Below are 14,475 nucleotides of genomic sequence, written 5' to 3' on the forward strand. Positions count from 1 at the left end.
TTTTAGGTAATCAGAAACTTCAAGAAAGAAAGAGCTAATACTTATCCTGCACCTAAGAGTTAGGGTTACAGAAAATGTTTCTAGATCTTCTAGGCTGTCTAGACTGTCAGAGGCAAAACTTCACACCTAAACATTTTCTTATTTGGGATTTGAATTTCCTTATTTCAGTTTAACTTCTTTCAATCTTGCCATAGACTCAAAACAGACAAAATATAACAAGAAATTATGATAATTTTAGCAATCAGAAGAAAATGGGATTATAGGCTTTGTTCTGTCATTTCAATTACACAGTAACACCTGCGTGTGGTAACTAGTAGGTAAGAACACTGTAATTTTTATGTAATTCTAGACTATGTGAATTTCACAGCAATTTAATGTCACATTAATGCTCACTGGCAGTTTTAGCCACCTGTTTTCTGAGCTACAACAGGTGTCAGATTTGAAGGAGTCATGGGCATGTAATAAATATATATATATTTTAAAGCACAGAAATAATCGTAAAGGCTATACTTTCAGGTGGAGTGAATTAGTATGTCAAAGACTTGGAATAATGGAAAGGCTGACACAGCCAAATTGACAGGAAGTACATACAGCAGTCTGCACTACAGGAAAGGGAGAGCAGAAATAGGATGACAGTAAGTGACCACACATATGATAAAAGCAGAGAAATTAACAAAGAACAGAATTCCTAGTGGATTTGAGACTAAGTCAGATGAGAATTTTTTAATTTTTTTTCCTTTATATTTCTATCCCTTCCAAAAGCCAAAAAGAAAAACTAAAGAATTAATAAACAGGGTTAGGAAGCATTGATTGTTTTTTAAGAAATCTTGAGCATTAACAGTTAAGATGAAAATTCAATGTAATTTTTTTTTTTTTAATCTTTCCATATGAGAATGTGACAGCAAAAAATCACAGTAAAAATTAGCTTTATATCTAGGATTGTTAGTTAAAGTAACCTATAGATAATGTTGTATAAATCTAACTTATGAAGACTTGCTTAAGCTTTGCTAACAAGCTGATTTTTGTTTGACTCCTGAGGGTTATGGTAAATCATTTTCATTAAGATACATGAATTTTGTAGTTTCATCTTGCTGTTGGAAAAAAAATGCAAGTTACTTTGCAAATGAAATTGTGAAACTTCATTAAAAGATGTAAATTCCCTGTCACTTGGAAATAACCTTACATATCATATAACCCACATTTGAGGCTCATTTTTGGGGTCCAGGAAAATGCAACTTTGTCCCCAAAAGCTTCTCTGTTGTTATTTAGAAACTATGTTGGATGAACTTCTAACCTAAGAAAGCTGTAACGTTCACTTCTGTGGATACTAATTATAAATTATAACCAGTTTCCTATTATTCTGAGTACAGGGCCAGAAATCCTGCAGTGAGGCTGGATCAAAAATAACTAGATCATTACCATGAAAAAGCTTCACTTTCCTTGCTGGTTTTTGTGCCTGTGTTTGATTTCTCCTAATACATACTTCACACTTTTCTTTACAGAGTTTCTCCTTGTACATTCTGAATTCTCATTTTAATTTGTCAAGAACATTCTGCTCTCCACAGAGTCTGACATCTCTCCTGCACTGGGGTGATTTGCAAGCTTTTCACTACTGGATCTCTAAAGTTATTAATAAGCAAAACTTTGTCCAAGACCAAAAAGCCCAGGTCTGCTGCTTGAAATGTTCCTAGTATCTCACACTGAACTAACATCTGCTTGTGTATATTTTAGCAGTGTGATTTTGTTTAGATTGCAGGTTTGCATGTAAAATTCTGGTAGGAAGAGAAGGAGGAAGAAGTGGGGGAAAGGCAAGGTCCTGTTATCCATCCCTTCCTCTCTGCAGTCAACACGTTTTCCCAGAACTGGCTACAGAGAGTCAGGATAAACCTTTTGTGCCTTTCAGGGTCTGAGTATCTCCTTGTCTGCAATGGCCACAAGGCATCCAGTGCAGGATGTGTCTTCCCTCTTCCCTTAGCTGGTGTATAGAAATGTCACACCAGATGTGCTACCTTTATAAAGTAAAAATGTATTTTCATGATGAAGATGCTGATTAGTGTTTCTTACTAACATGAAGTATTTGTTGAGAAGGAGATATTAGGACTGCTGAGCCTTACTGATCGTTTCTCCTGGGCAGAAACAACAGCCGGTGTGTTGCTTTATCACTTCAAGGTGAATGCTGAAAATGACCATTGGTGGAAACTAAATTTTACATTGTTTAAAATGTTCTCTTACATTTGATGTAATGAAAGAAAATATAAGTACCTAAACATTATGTTCCATGTAGCCTGAGACAGGAGCTTTGTCTTCTCTTGAGGTAGAACAATAGTACAACTGGGTACTGATCCAACATGGGTAATTGGCTATCTCTGCAGTAACTAATATTCATGGAGTGAGATTCATCTCTTCTCTCCCTGGCACAAATTCTGCATAGAATTTCCAGTTTCATTTGTGCTCAGCCTAGTGGTCCTGAGATTCAGGCCTCAAGTTGAGAGGAAATTGTCCATGCCGTGAGAGTAATGGTTTCATATCTGGGCTCTATGCAACCATCCATGCTAAATGAGGTGAGGTACCTCCTCAGGCTGTGTGCAGCTCCGGCTGCAAGTTTGGCTCTCACTGTAATCCATCCATTTTCTTGTATGGACATCCTTCATGCTAGGTCTCTTTCTCTTCTCTTTTTAATGGTTGAGAAATGGTTAAATCTCTTTGGATTCTTATCTCCCCTCACAAGTCTTCACAAAGCCATTATGTTGCTATTCAATGCTGAGTTGCTGTGTTCCCTGAGGAGGTTTGTTAGGTTGTATTAGTACAGATTAAGATCTGTGCTATCCGCACTTTTCCCAGTACCAGTTCTTTGCTTGTAACTGTAAGGTCAATAAAATTCTGTTTTCTGTCAAATAACAACCTGTTTTCTTGTGAGAGTTATAGTGGTGTCCACTTCACCAGCCTGTCATGTGGATTCAGCTGCAGGGAACATTCGTGAAATATACTGAAGGATGTAGGAGGATTTTATAGCCATGCTATAATGAATGAAGAAATGAGTGCTTCCAAATATATTTAAGACTTCTGAGGAAATATTTGAATGCTGTGAAAATCCAGTGAGCCTTTTGAACAATTGTTCACAGCTTTGACCACTTGAACACACCCAGCTCTTCTCTCTCTTTCTCTCCCTTTCTGCTTTCTCAATTCCACATATCATCTTAAAATTAATGCTTTTGAAACTAGAATGCAAAAAATAATGCCTGTTACCAGAATGTCAGGAGACACACCAGGTCATAAATCCCAGAGAAATGTAGGAGAAAACTACCTTAGCTGGGATTTGGAGCTGTCCTTCTGGGACAGGAAATGTTCACAGACACAGACCAATGACAGTCTTTTCAGGGGATGTCAGGGAGTCAGAAATGAGATGATCTGTTAGCCCTGTCGGTCTTGTCCCCTAAACATTTTCAACCCAGCTGTTTTTTTTTCCTTTCCTTTTTTCCCTTTGGTTTGCCTTTATTTTTAACGGTAATTTCACTTTCACTTTGTTAAAGTCAAGAACAGCTAGTATTCTGAGAAAGCTTGTTCTTCACTAAGTAATTCCAACATTTGCTTCCGAACATTTGGATTGTACTGGTTTCCTAATTGTTCAATCAGCTTTAGAGGTTAGTTCTGATTTTTGTGCATCTGGCTGGGGGTAGCGTTTGACCTGGGTTCCTGAGATGAATTCCATTATCAGTAACTTAAACCTATAACAATGAGTTCCTTTGTTCTGTTGGTCACATCTGTGCCTCCTTCAGTCAGTTTTTCAGCAAAACAGCAGTAAAGTAAATCTGACTCTTGAATATCACAATGTTTAGAGCAACTTTGCTGCTGCAGGTAGGAGGAGGTAGAAGGGGATTTTTAATTTTTTTTTCTTTTTTCATTTTATGTAATTTTCTCCTATATTGAGGAAGTGTTGGAGAGAATAAATGTTTCAAGAGGTCTCTTTTAGCTGTACTTACCTAAAATAAGGTGTTATTCATGCATTCAAGCTTAGAAAATGGTGTCCTCCTGTCATCAATAAATGGGCTCTTGAAAACTTCTCAAAGGCTCCTAGCAGGCAAAAGCACAACTAATATACCCATATGTAATAAGTAGGTCTTCAAGAAAGAATAAATCAAAGGCTGCACTTCAGAGAACTCTGCCATGCTTTGAAGAGGTTTATGGAAAATCTTGGCTGGACTCGACAAAAGAAATTACAAAAGGCGTCTCATTTGTCACATGATCATTTCTCACCAAAGCTTCCCTTATGATTTTAGTAACATAAAACAAATTGGTGTGATCACAGTAGTGGTTCTTCATAGTCCTTCAGTGCCACAAAGCAACATTTTTTGAGTTTCAGAAAACTCACTCCCTTTTTTTTCCACAAATGTGGAAGACCTACAAATCTAGCAGAGCAAGAATCAGCGAACCCCATTACATCCTTTCTAGTTGTCCATCTCTGCTGCCTTTGTTTGTCAATCTAAAGAAATCTGTAAATCATAATGGGTGTGGTCTGAAAAGCTTAGCTGGTGAGGTAAAGCAAAGAGCTGTTTTTAACAGAACAGCACAGCTTTAGTGCTTTTCAGCTGTCTGGGGTTTATTTCCAACAATTCGTTAATGTTCAGCTCTTGATTCAAATCTTAATGAGAAGTACAGAAAAGAAATGCTATCTTTATGTGACTGTGGCTCAGAAGGGAAACAAGGAGTTTGAGCCATGGATTAAGTTAAAACTTGGAATTTCTACCCTAGTAGATTTCCTGGGGTTGCTCATCTAAGCTGAGGTGATACTGCATGATCTATCCCGATGTTGCATAACTTCTAAGAATTGTTATTTTATCTGCAAGACAAAGTAAGTTGAAATAGGAAAGTAAGGTTGAGTATTAAACTCCCTATCATAAGCTTACAATATATCCATGCTTTTGGCACTGCTATATTATTAATATTCTTTCTTTTATTTTATTGTTGTTTCAGGTTAGGTTTCCCCATGATGATTGTGTCCTGTACCGTTGGGATGTGCTATCTTCTTCTTGCTCATGTTGTAGTAGGTTGGAATTCATAATAATTTATACTTTTGAGACTCATTTGGTTTGTATAACAGAACACTAAGAAGATACATAAAAGGAGAAAGGTGTGTGAAACTCCCACGTATGGTATCAACCAAAATGATTGTAAGTGTCAGGTTTGATCATTCAAACCTGCTGTTCTGTGAAGAATTTGCAAAACAGGACATTCCAAATTAAAGAATCCATATGTATAATTATGTAAAAAATTATCATGCAGATGAAGAAGCACCGAAGTGAGGGAATATATTGTGCCTGAAAGTTTATATTGACACAATCTGAATGTAGTCACAGATGAAAAACTCATTCACAATGGGAGATGTTCATTAAATTCTTTTAGAGCTTCATTTATCTTTGTCAATGTATTTAGCTGTTTGTATTAAAGCAACTAATATTCAAGCTATAATAATAGACAGTTGAGCAGACAGTCTGTACACTATGGAAGATATATCATTACCTTTGTTTAAAAATAAACTCAACTCCTGAAAACATACTATGGAAGAAATTATTTTTTTGGATCTGGGATTGCATTCTATGGAAAGTTTGTTTTTTACATTAAAACTCCTAATCAATCATAAGCTGCTTTATTTTATTTTATATTTTATTTTATTTTATTTTATTTTATTTTATTTTATTTTATTTTATTATTATTATTATTATTTTTTTTATTTTATTTTTTTCCTTAAAGTGATCAAATGCTCCTCTCCTTAGCAAAGTACAGACATAAAAGGTGATAAAGCAACGGACATTTTCCATTTAATTATTAAGTTGCTTCTGTGATAGAGTACTCTGAGTCCTTAGATAGGTTAATACACTATATGGAAGAATGAGATCATACTTGGCTTTGCTTTTCATCTCTCTGATGATAACTTATTAAACTATATATATTGTTTTGTATAATTGGATGCCAGAACAGGTCAAGCTTCTCATTATGAATATTAAGTCCTGTGAGGGATTCAAGGTTTCAGTCCAGCTTCCAATATCTTTGTGGGATTGACCCTAGTTAGTGACAGTTGTGTTTTATCTTAAGTCAGAGAAATTGGCAACCGGATGAGTGCAAATCAGGTGAACAGGGCTGAATTAGAGGAAGTCAGTTGGAATGAGTAAATGTGGCTTTTATTTGTGTTTAGCCTTTGATATAACTTGCTAAGTGAGAGAAAAGCTCTCTCTCCCACAGTGGATGTGAAGGTAACCATGCCATTTCACTCATATCCAGATTTTATACCTTACCTAGATAATTTTTGTAAAGCTGCAAGACAGTATTAAGACAGTCAGCAAAAGGAGCCATGTCACCATTCAAAGAAAGACTGACTTCCACACCTGTGTACTGAAAAACTGAAACAAATACAACCTCCCCCCCAAAAAAGACAACCAGTGAACCAACTAAAATAAGCCTCAAACCAGAGCAAAAACAACCCTGAAAAACATCCAAATCAAAATGAAATGAAAACAAATAAAGACCCTAAATATCATTCCTTTAGACAATGTCTGAAACTGCATTTGTCCTGTTTGTATGTTGTGGGTTTTCTTTTTTTTTTTCTTTTTTCTTTTTTAATTATTATTATTATTATTATTTTTCTTGCAAGGGTGGTTTACTCTACAATAATTAGTGTTCTGCTGCAGTTAAAGAAACATTAATGCTAATCAGCTTAACACTGATTTCTGGTTAAAAATAATTATAAAAATTTTATGGCTCTCAACATCTTTTGCTTTGAAACAATCTTGGTGCAGGCACTTTTTGTGCATGAGCTGCTGTGTTAGGCCCTGAAGAATGTGAGATCAGGACTCTGCTGAAATATACTTGTTCTTATCTGCCTTTTTGATTTTGTTTTGCTATCTTTTCCCACCCACCAGATTTAAAGCTCTATTTCTTTTTCTATTCCAGCAAAACTCTGGAGGATGTAGGAGTATAAAAATGAGACTGTGGTTCCACAGCACAACTTACAAATTTATTTTATTGTTCTTTTTCAAGGATAAATAAGCCCACAAAGCAACCCCTTCCCAAACACTAATCCTTCTCCTAGAGCTTAGAAGCCCTCTTGCCAACCTTAAGCCGGATCATGCTAATAAAGTGATCGCATTTGTCGACCTGAAAATGCACATCTGCATTTACATTTTGCTGCAAGGAGAAAGACAGAAGTGTAGCAATTCATTTCCACTCACTATTCTTAGCCAATGTTCTGAAACACTTCAGTGGAAGGGGTATCTTGCTGGCTTTAGAAATGATACATTAACAGGATTCAAATGAGATTTCCTTTCCGTTTTATTACTTGTCCTGTCAAGAGAAGGCAAGTAGTGCACAGGGAGTACAAAATCATATTGACCATGCTTTTAGTGAACTAAATGTATGGCTGAATTCATTCTGCTTCTAGGAATTTTCGATTATGGTATAATGTTTTCCTCTAGGATTTCCTTCAGATGAATTGGCTTTCCTTCCCTAAACACCCTTGTTGCTTTGTTTGCACAGTGAAGAGCTTGCAAAAAGCTCGTATGACAAAGGAAATGGTAATAAGAAGATAAAGTTGTTTGCACAAGGCTTTGTGTGACTGCAATCTAATGTTCAATTACCAGAGAAATAACAGTGATAAACACGTTTTTGTGTCCTCTTGTTGTTTCTCACATTAGCTGACAATCTGCTAAAATGCTAAAAAAAGAGGTACTTCAGATAAGTTCAGTGTAATGAAGTATATTTCTCACTGACTTCCATTATAGTTATCAGTGTAATCTGCACATTAGAAGAGCACAAGTTCGAGTGACTATATCACCATAAAAAATAGTGCATAGGATTTCATAGAAACTGAGTGAATTTAAAGGGTGGGAGGAATTAATTCTTACAGCGAAATTCTTTCTAAAAGGCTGAGTAAAATATTAGTTAAATAATACATTATGTAATAGTCTATCAAACTTAGCAGCTTTGGGGCTGATTTCAGAAGACTGAATTCTCATTGTCATTGACATCCTTTAAGGTTTACTTTGTGCTGTTTGTAGTAAGCTGTAGAGAAAATACAATTGTTTGCTTACATGAGATGTATTTCACCTTAGTGAATGGTTTAAATGTAGTAAGACAGTGAATGGTTTAAATGTAGTAAGACAGAGATATATGAATTATATTATATTATATCATTACATGTGAGTGTAAGCAAAGTCTATTAAAAGAACTATCTTGTCTTCAGTAGGGCAAATACTGATAGTAAGGAAAGAATCAGGAACATAACAAGAGTTTCACCAAATAGTAACTGAACTAGTAAAGAAGAGTGTAAGAGTGATCCCACAAGTAATCCAACTTATCTCCAACAGAGACACATGGTGTATGCCTGTGAAGAACCCAGGAGTAAGATAAACAAAAAATGCTGCTTTCCCCAAATACAGTCCCAGATTTCAGAGGTTTCTGTGACTCAGAGGCTTCTTGGATGAGCAGTATCATGTCTGTATTGAATTGCACTTAATGGATTGTCCTACCACAGACTTTACCAGAACACTGCTGAACCTGTGTAAATTCAACATCTACCTCAGAAAGGTTCATAGATACACTGTTGGGAAAATATTCCAGCTGTTTTTTGAATTTGCCTTGTGCTAATTTAATTTCTAAACCACTTTTCCCCCAGTGCCTTTCCTGGGTCTTTTGTTTGGTAAGGGATAGTGAATAGTCAACCCCTGGTACCTTTTTCCAAATGAAAATTTTATGGATTAATTTCCAGTCTGGAGATAGCAGTCTGTTTGCTCATTTCTTACTTGGAAATGCTCTCCTATCTTTGTTTGTGTATGATGCATTGCTTCTTGTGTCACTGTAGCTTCTTTGAGTCTAAAGGATAAACATAACCAAGACAGAAGTGCCTGCTCATTTACTCTGCTTTTCTATTATTTTCTAAGAATTGTTGAGATCTGATTCAATAATTGGACTGTTGCTGACAAGTAAACCAAGGATATATTTTTATGGAAGAGTTTCTTATAATTACAAGCTACATTTCCTGAGTGATAATTATTAACTATCATTGTTTTATGTGTAAAATTAGGGTTATTTTTTTGCTCCTGCTCTTACATTACAACTTACAACTGTTCAGACTGAATGTCATTAGCCATTTTTTTTCACAGTCACTTGCTCTTATAAGGGTTTTCTATAATTCTCCACTGTTACCATATTTGCTACCCTGAATAACTCACAAACTTTTACCTCAATCATTTACAGGCATGTTTCTCATCTCAAAGCTAGTCCTACTCCCTCTCACGCTTCATGAATGAATCATATCCCTTATTTCACTGTAGCTTAATTTCCTTAGGAGCTGTTGGACTCACTATAGCTAACCTTTATTTTATTATAGATCAAATCAAAATTTGTTTAAAAATTGAAAATGTTTTCCAGTATTGCAAGATGAGTTTTGAGGCTGTCTATCTTGCTACTGGATATTGTTGAGGTGAGACTGGAAAAATATCACTCATTTATGTGATAGTTTAGAAAAAAAGTATTTGTCTTGAAAAGAATATATAATAATTTGTTCTTCAGGGAACTCTTTTATATCTGTAAAAGGAGAATTGTCTTGTTGAACAGGTTGTTCCACAACTGCTCATAGGAACTTATTTTAGACTACACTAAATCTTCTTGTACCATGCTTTGGTCCATGAAAGAAGTTCTTGTTTTCTTAGCAAAAGTTAAAATAAACTGTGTAATTTCTACAAAGCCAAAATTTGAAGGTACCATTGGAAATGAAAATTGTTCTATCACCCAGAAAAGCCTTCAGTTTCCTGTTGTGTTGCTAGATTTCTGTGTAACTTTTCATTGTAATTTGATTTCTTTCTATATTTGTTTCCTGATTTTACTCAGCATTCTGATGTGCTTTAAAAATTTACATTTCTGTAGGGATGCTGTGGGCTTTGTAGGAGAAAAATACTGTTGATCAAATAGCAGAGCATTAGAGTTATCTGCAAACATCATCTTTTATTTTAAAGGCACTAATAAAAAATAGGGAAAAATATCAGCATAACAGCTATCGATGGTTATGTCCTACATTAACCCCCATTAAAAAGAATTCATAGGTTCCAAATGACAGAAAATCAATGGCACCTGAAATAGACACAAAATAAAAATGCTAAGCATGAGCTTCCATGTTTGTTGTAATGGGATACTAAGAAAATGATTGGGAACCAAGCCAGAAAATATAATGAAATAGCTCAAGCATTAAATTAATACTTCTGAATTCACAATAGGAAATTCTAGCAATTTAGAGTAAGTGCTAACCACCTCATACAAAGTTAGCATATGAAAATCTGAGTGATTTATTAAGGGCAACAGGAAATCAACAAGTGTTGAGTTTTACTGAGGGAAGGATTTATATCTTCCTCCATAGATGCTCCAGAGAGAAAGGTCTGTGAGAAGAAATCTTTTTTTTTTGCATATTGCTTATTAGTGGAAAATATTATAGGATTGGCAATATCCTAACGCTACTTATATAACAAGCAGCAAAAGGGTTTTTATACCATGTTTAAAGTTGACTGCATGATGTTTTTCTTTCTTCAGGTTGCTATTGCCACTTGTCAGGCAGCAGTGATTTATTAGCTGTTTTTTCAATTAGTGCTTTGCTTAACAAATCGGTATTGCAAAGAAAGTCTGCTCAAGGTGTGATCTTCAGCATCACAACTGTTATCCTGGTTGAAGTAAAAGGCCCACTGCTATTTTTAAGAAAATCAACACACTTTGGCTTGTCCAAATGCAAGGGCTGCCCTAATTGTACAAGACAACATGAGGAAGGGGGATGCAGAGTGTGTAAACAAGAAAGAAGTACAATCTGTGAGGATAAACTTATTTTTTTCTTTTTTTCCCTCTTCCCAGGTCTTCCCATTTCCTCTCCAATTAATTGTCTGCCAGATATTTTCCTCATAGACATCCACTGTTTTAAACCTGCACTTTTCATTTCTTGTTTCACACTCTGTTTCTCTAGTCCAGCAGGTGAAAACAAAGCCCTGACTTATTTGCTTTGTCTCCAGCCCATTTCTCCAGATGATCTGTGCCTATTCTTGCTCAATGATATTAGGTGGGGAAAATAATTGTTACTTAAGAAACAATGAAAGGATAACATGAAAGAAGTTCAGATCTTCCCAAATTTCCTCCTGTCAGTGATGTGCATATTATAGTGCAGTCTGCTTTGTTTAACTTAATCCTGCTGTTTAATTTATTGATCCATTGCACTTTCTTACCTATAATTTCATGTACATTTTATCTGTTGGTTACAAAAAAGCCTCACAGACTCTCATTTGAAATTAAAAACCCCAGCAAGTGTGACGGTGCCGCTGCTCATGAAGATAAATTGAAAAAGCTTCAGAATGACTCAGGAGTCTTAATGCTCCAGGATGTTTTTTTTTTTGTCTCATTGTTTTTCCTGCATTCACTTTCGAGCTCAGACAGCTACAAATTATAACTGCTGAATTCAATTAGGTTCCCAGAATTCTTGAGAAAACAAAATCTGCAAGGCACAATATCTATTTGGGGTTTGTTCTATACATGCAGTGTAACTTACTTGCTACTTGAAAATGTATGAAGATTTGTGCTATTAGTTTGATTATAACATATAGGTAATTTGATTCTGAACCAGATGTTTAATAGTGATTAAAGCTGTGGATAAGCGCAATCTACTTCATACTACTTTGTCTTAAAGATATGTGCATTTCTGTAAGCGAAGATCAGTCTGTGGTCCCAGTGCAAATGTCTGACTAATTTAAGGTCTGGTTGGAAGGTATGTTTTAATATAGGTTAATATAGGCAAAGAATCTGACATCTGAGCGAAATGATGCTCTGATTCCCCTTTGCTTTTAATTCCAGAAGCTCTGGATCCAAGCAGTGTGATTTGACTGGCCAAAATAAATGACATGAATATATTTTTCTAAATTTTCACAGTGTGAACATGAATAAAAATATGAGTATGATACTGAAGACAAATATGAATAACATACTGAGGTATTTGATTTTGCCAGCCAAAGTCAGTGTGTTCCCTGAGTGTTACTTGGTTGAGCTCAAAGGCCTCTGTTAACTACTATATAATATAAAAGGTGTGTACAATGGTTGCCAATTCAACACAATCCATTGGCATTATGGGCACAGTTTTCAGTATTTACAATAATTAAGGCCATTTAACACCTTTTAACTTTATTTATTTATTTATTTATTTATTTATTTAAATTTACACTTCATTATACAATTCTTTCTGTTGAAAGGCTTCTTTGCTTTTGTGTCAGAGACAGATTTGTCAGAGACTGGCATGTTGAAATGGACATAGCTTGAGGTGTCCTGTACAGAAAATCTAAGCTGACTGCATCATAAACCATTGAAAAATCTTACCAGCTTCTCACCGTGGCATCTAATGCCCCTGAGAGGCTGTGTGCAACTCATATGCTGCATCAGGAGCTACTGGAGGCTGAGGAAGCTTCTCACCTGAGAATTCACTACCTGATCTTTCTAAAGTGCTGATTGGCTTCAGTCGCAAATTGCAAACTCCAAATTAACAATCAGCTTTACTCTTAAACTCTGTCTTGCCATCTACCCTGTTGAAGGGTTCTCGTGATAATAAGTTTGAGTGACACTTATAGGACACTCGGTGAGGAAATCTGTAATTCTGGTTTTGAAAAAAGGTCTTGAATGGCATTCAGTGAATGTGATTAACATGTGACTGCACTGGCAGCTGATGTAAAGCAGCGCGTCAAAGAGAGATTCCTGACACTTATCAAATAAAGATGACTGTGTTTTTGTGAAAAAAATCGTGTCATACTGAAAGTGAAAACTCTGTGACAAAGTAAGCGAACAAAAGAGCTGTCTTAAATATTAAACTTGTGATTTAGAATATAGTCCATTCACAGTAATTGATCATTATTTCTTCTATGGGGCAGATTTTCAGATTTGATACAATACTGGTAAGATTTGGAAATTTGCTTTTAAACAAGGACTTAAAATTAATTATCTACAATGAATGCTCTGCAAAATTAATACTTTACAACTTCAACTTAATTTGGACATATTTTTGTGTCTTTTTACAAAGATATGCATTTTTACAAAGATATTTCATTTAGTAAATATTTATAGTTTTTATATCTAATCTTCTGGAAGTGTTTTCTTATACTCTAATGAACTAAATAAGTGAGTTTATTTATTTATTTATTTATTTATTTTACTTTTATGTATATACTCTTTGTATTTCAGATATGTGGGTTGTATTTTCTGTTAAAAGGGGTGTGCCCTTGTGGCAAAGAAGGCCAGTTGAGATCCTGGGGTGCATTAAAAGGAATGTAGCCAGAAGGTCAAGGGTGGTTATCCTCCCCCTCTACTCTGCACTGGTGAGGGCACAGTTAGAATATTGTGTCCAGTTCTGGGCTCTTCTGTTCAAAAGACAGGGATCTCCCAGAAGAAGTCCAGCAGGGGGCCACAGAGGTGATAAAGGGCCTGGAGTACCTCCCATGTGAGGAAAGGCTGAGAGAACTGGGACTCTTCAGCCTGAAGAAGATTGAGAGGAGATCCTATGAATGCTTATACATATCTAAAGGATGGATGTTAAGTGGATGGAGCCAGACTCTTTTCAGCGGTGCTTGGTGACACAGCAATTGATAGTGAACACAAACTGAAACACAGGAAGTTCCATCTGAACATGAGGAAGAACTTCTTTACTGTGAGAGTGACAGCACTGGACCAGAATGCCTGGAGAGGCTGTGGAGACCTTCCTAGATGCTTTCCTATATGACCTGCTGAAGGAAACTTACTTTAGCACGAGGTTGGACTAGATGATCTCCAGAGGTCTCTTTCAACCCCTACAATTCCATCATTAGCAAAGATACCAGGTAGAAGTGCATGTCCTGCAAGGATCAAGCACATTCTTAAAACATATATTCTTCTGAGAAAGAAGCCTTAATTCAATAGAACAGATTTATTTATGAGATGTGTAAGTGCAGGTTTTTTAAAAAAGAAAATGTCTGCACTCTTGAATTGTGAAAAACTTGCTTAATTACTTTCCTAAAGTGGGGCTTAGATTGAATATTTAAGATTATCTTGATACTGATTTTTGACCCTCACCACTTGGAAAAGGGGAATGAGTTTGTCACTGTAAATGTATGCTATCTAGTTATCCTGTTTGTACATGCAAATCTGAATTTTGAGGGTCATGAAATAGTGTGTCCCCAGATTACAAGCCTTTAATCAAATAAACCCATCTGACACAAGAAATAAGGAGAACATCCTTATCTCTTTGTAGAGGACTCTTCAAAATTCTTCAGGAATCCATGGGCCTAGAGACAGTGAGCAATGTGTGTGAGCAAAAATTCAGAGTGTCTGAGAAAGTAGGATTTCTCTAGAAAAGCACAGCTGAGGAGAACAGGTTGTTCGAGGCTGACAGTGTTCTTATTATGGTAATAGGTTTTGCGTTAAAACAGAATATGCATTAAA

General features: G+C 35.8%; 1 protein-coding gene across 1 annotated transcript in view; it reads left to right on the forward strand.

Moving 5' to 3' along the window:
- OCA2 (OCA2 melanosomal transmembrane protein) overlaps positions 1–5,594 on the forward strand; it is a 165,436-nt gene extending 159,842 nt beyond the window's left edge. The window contains exon 24 of the mRNA XM_015851083.2: positions 4,972–5,594. Coding sequence (XP_015706569.1) covers positions 4,972–5,059 — 88 coding nt within the window. The 3' untranslated portion in view covers positions 5,060–5,594. The remainder of the gene's footprint in view (positions 1–4,971) is intronic.
- The last annotated feature ends 8,881 nt before the right edge of the window (positions 5,595–14,475 follow it).

The sequence above is a fragment of the Coturnix japonica genome, chromosome 1 (genome assembly GCF_001577835.2).
Source record: "Coturnix japonica isolate 7356 chromosome 1, Coturnix japonica 2.1, whole genome shotgun sequence".
Lineage (NCBI taxonomy): Eukaryota > Metazoa > Chordata > Aves > Galliformes > Phasianidae > Coturnix > Coturnix japonica.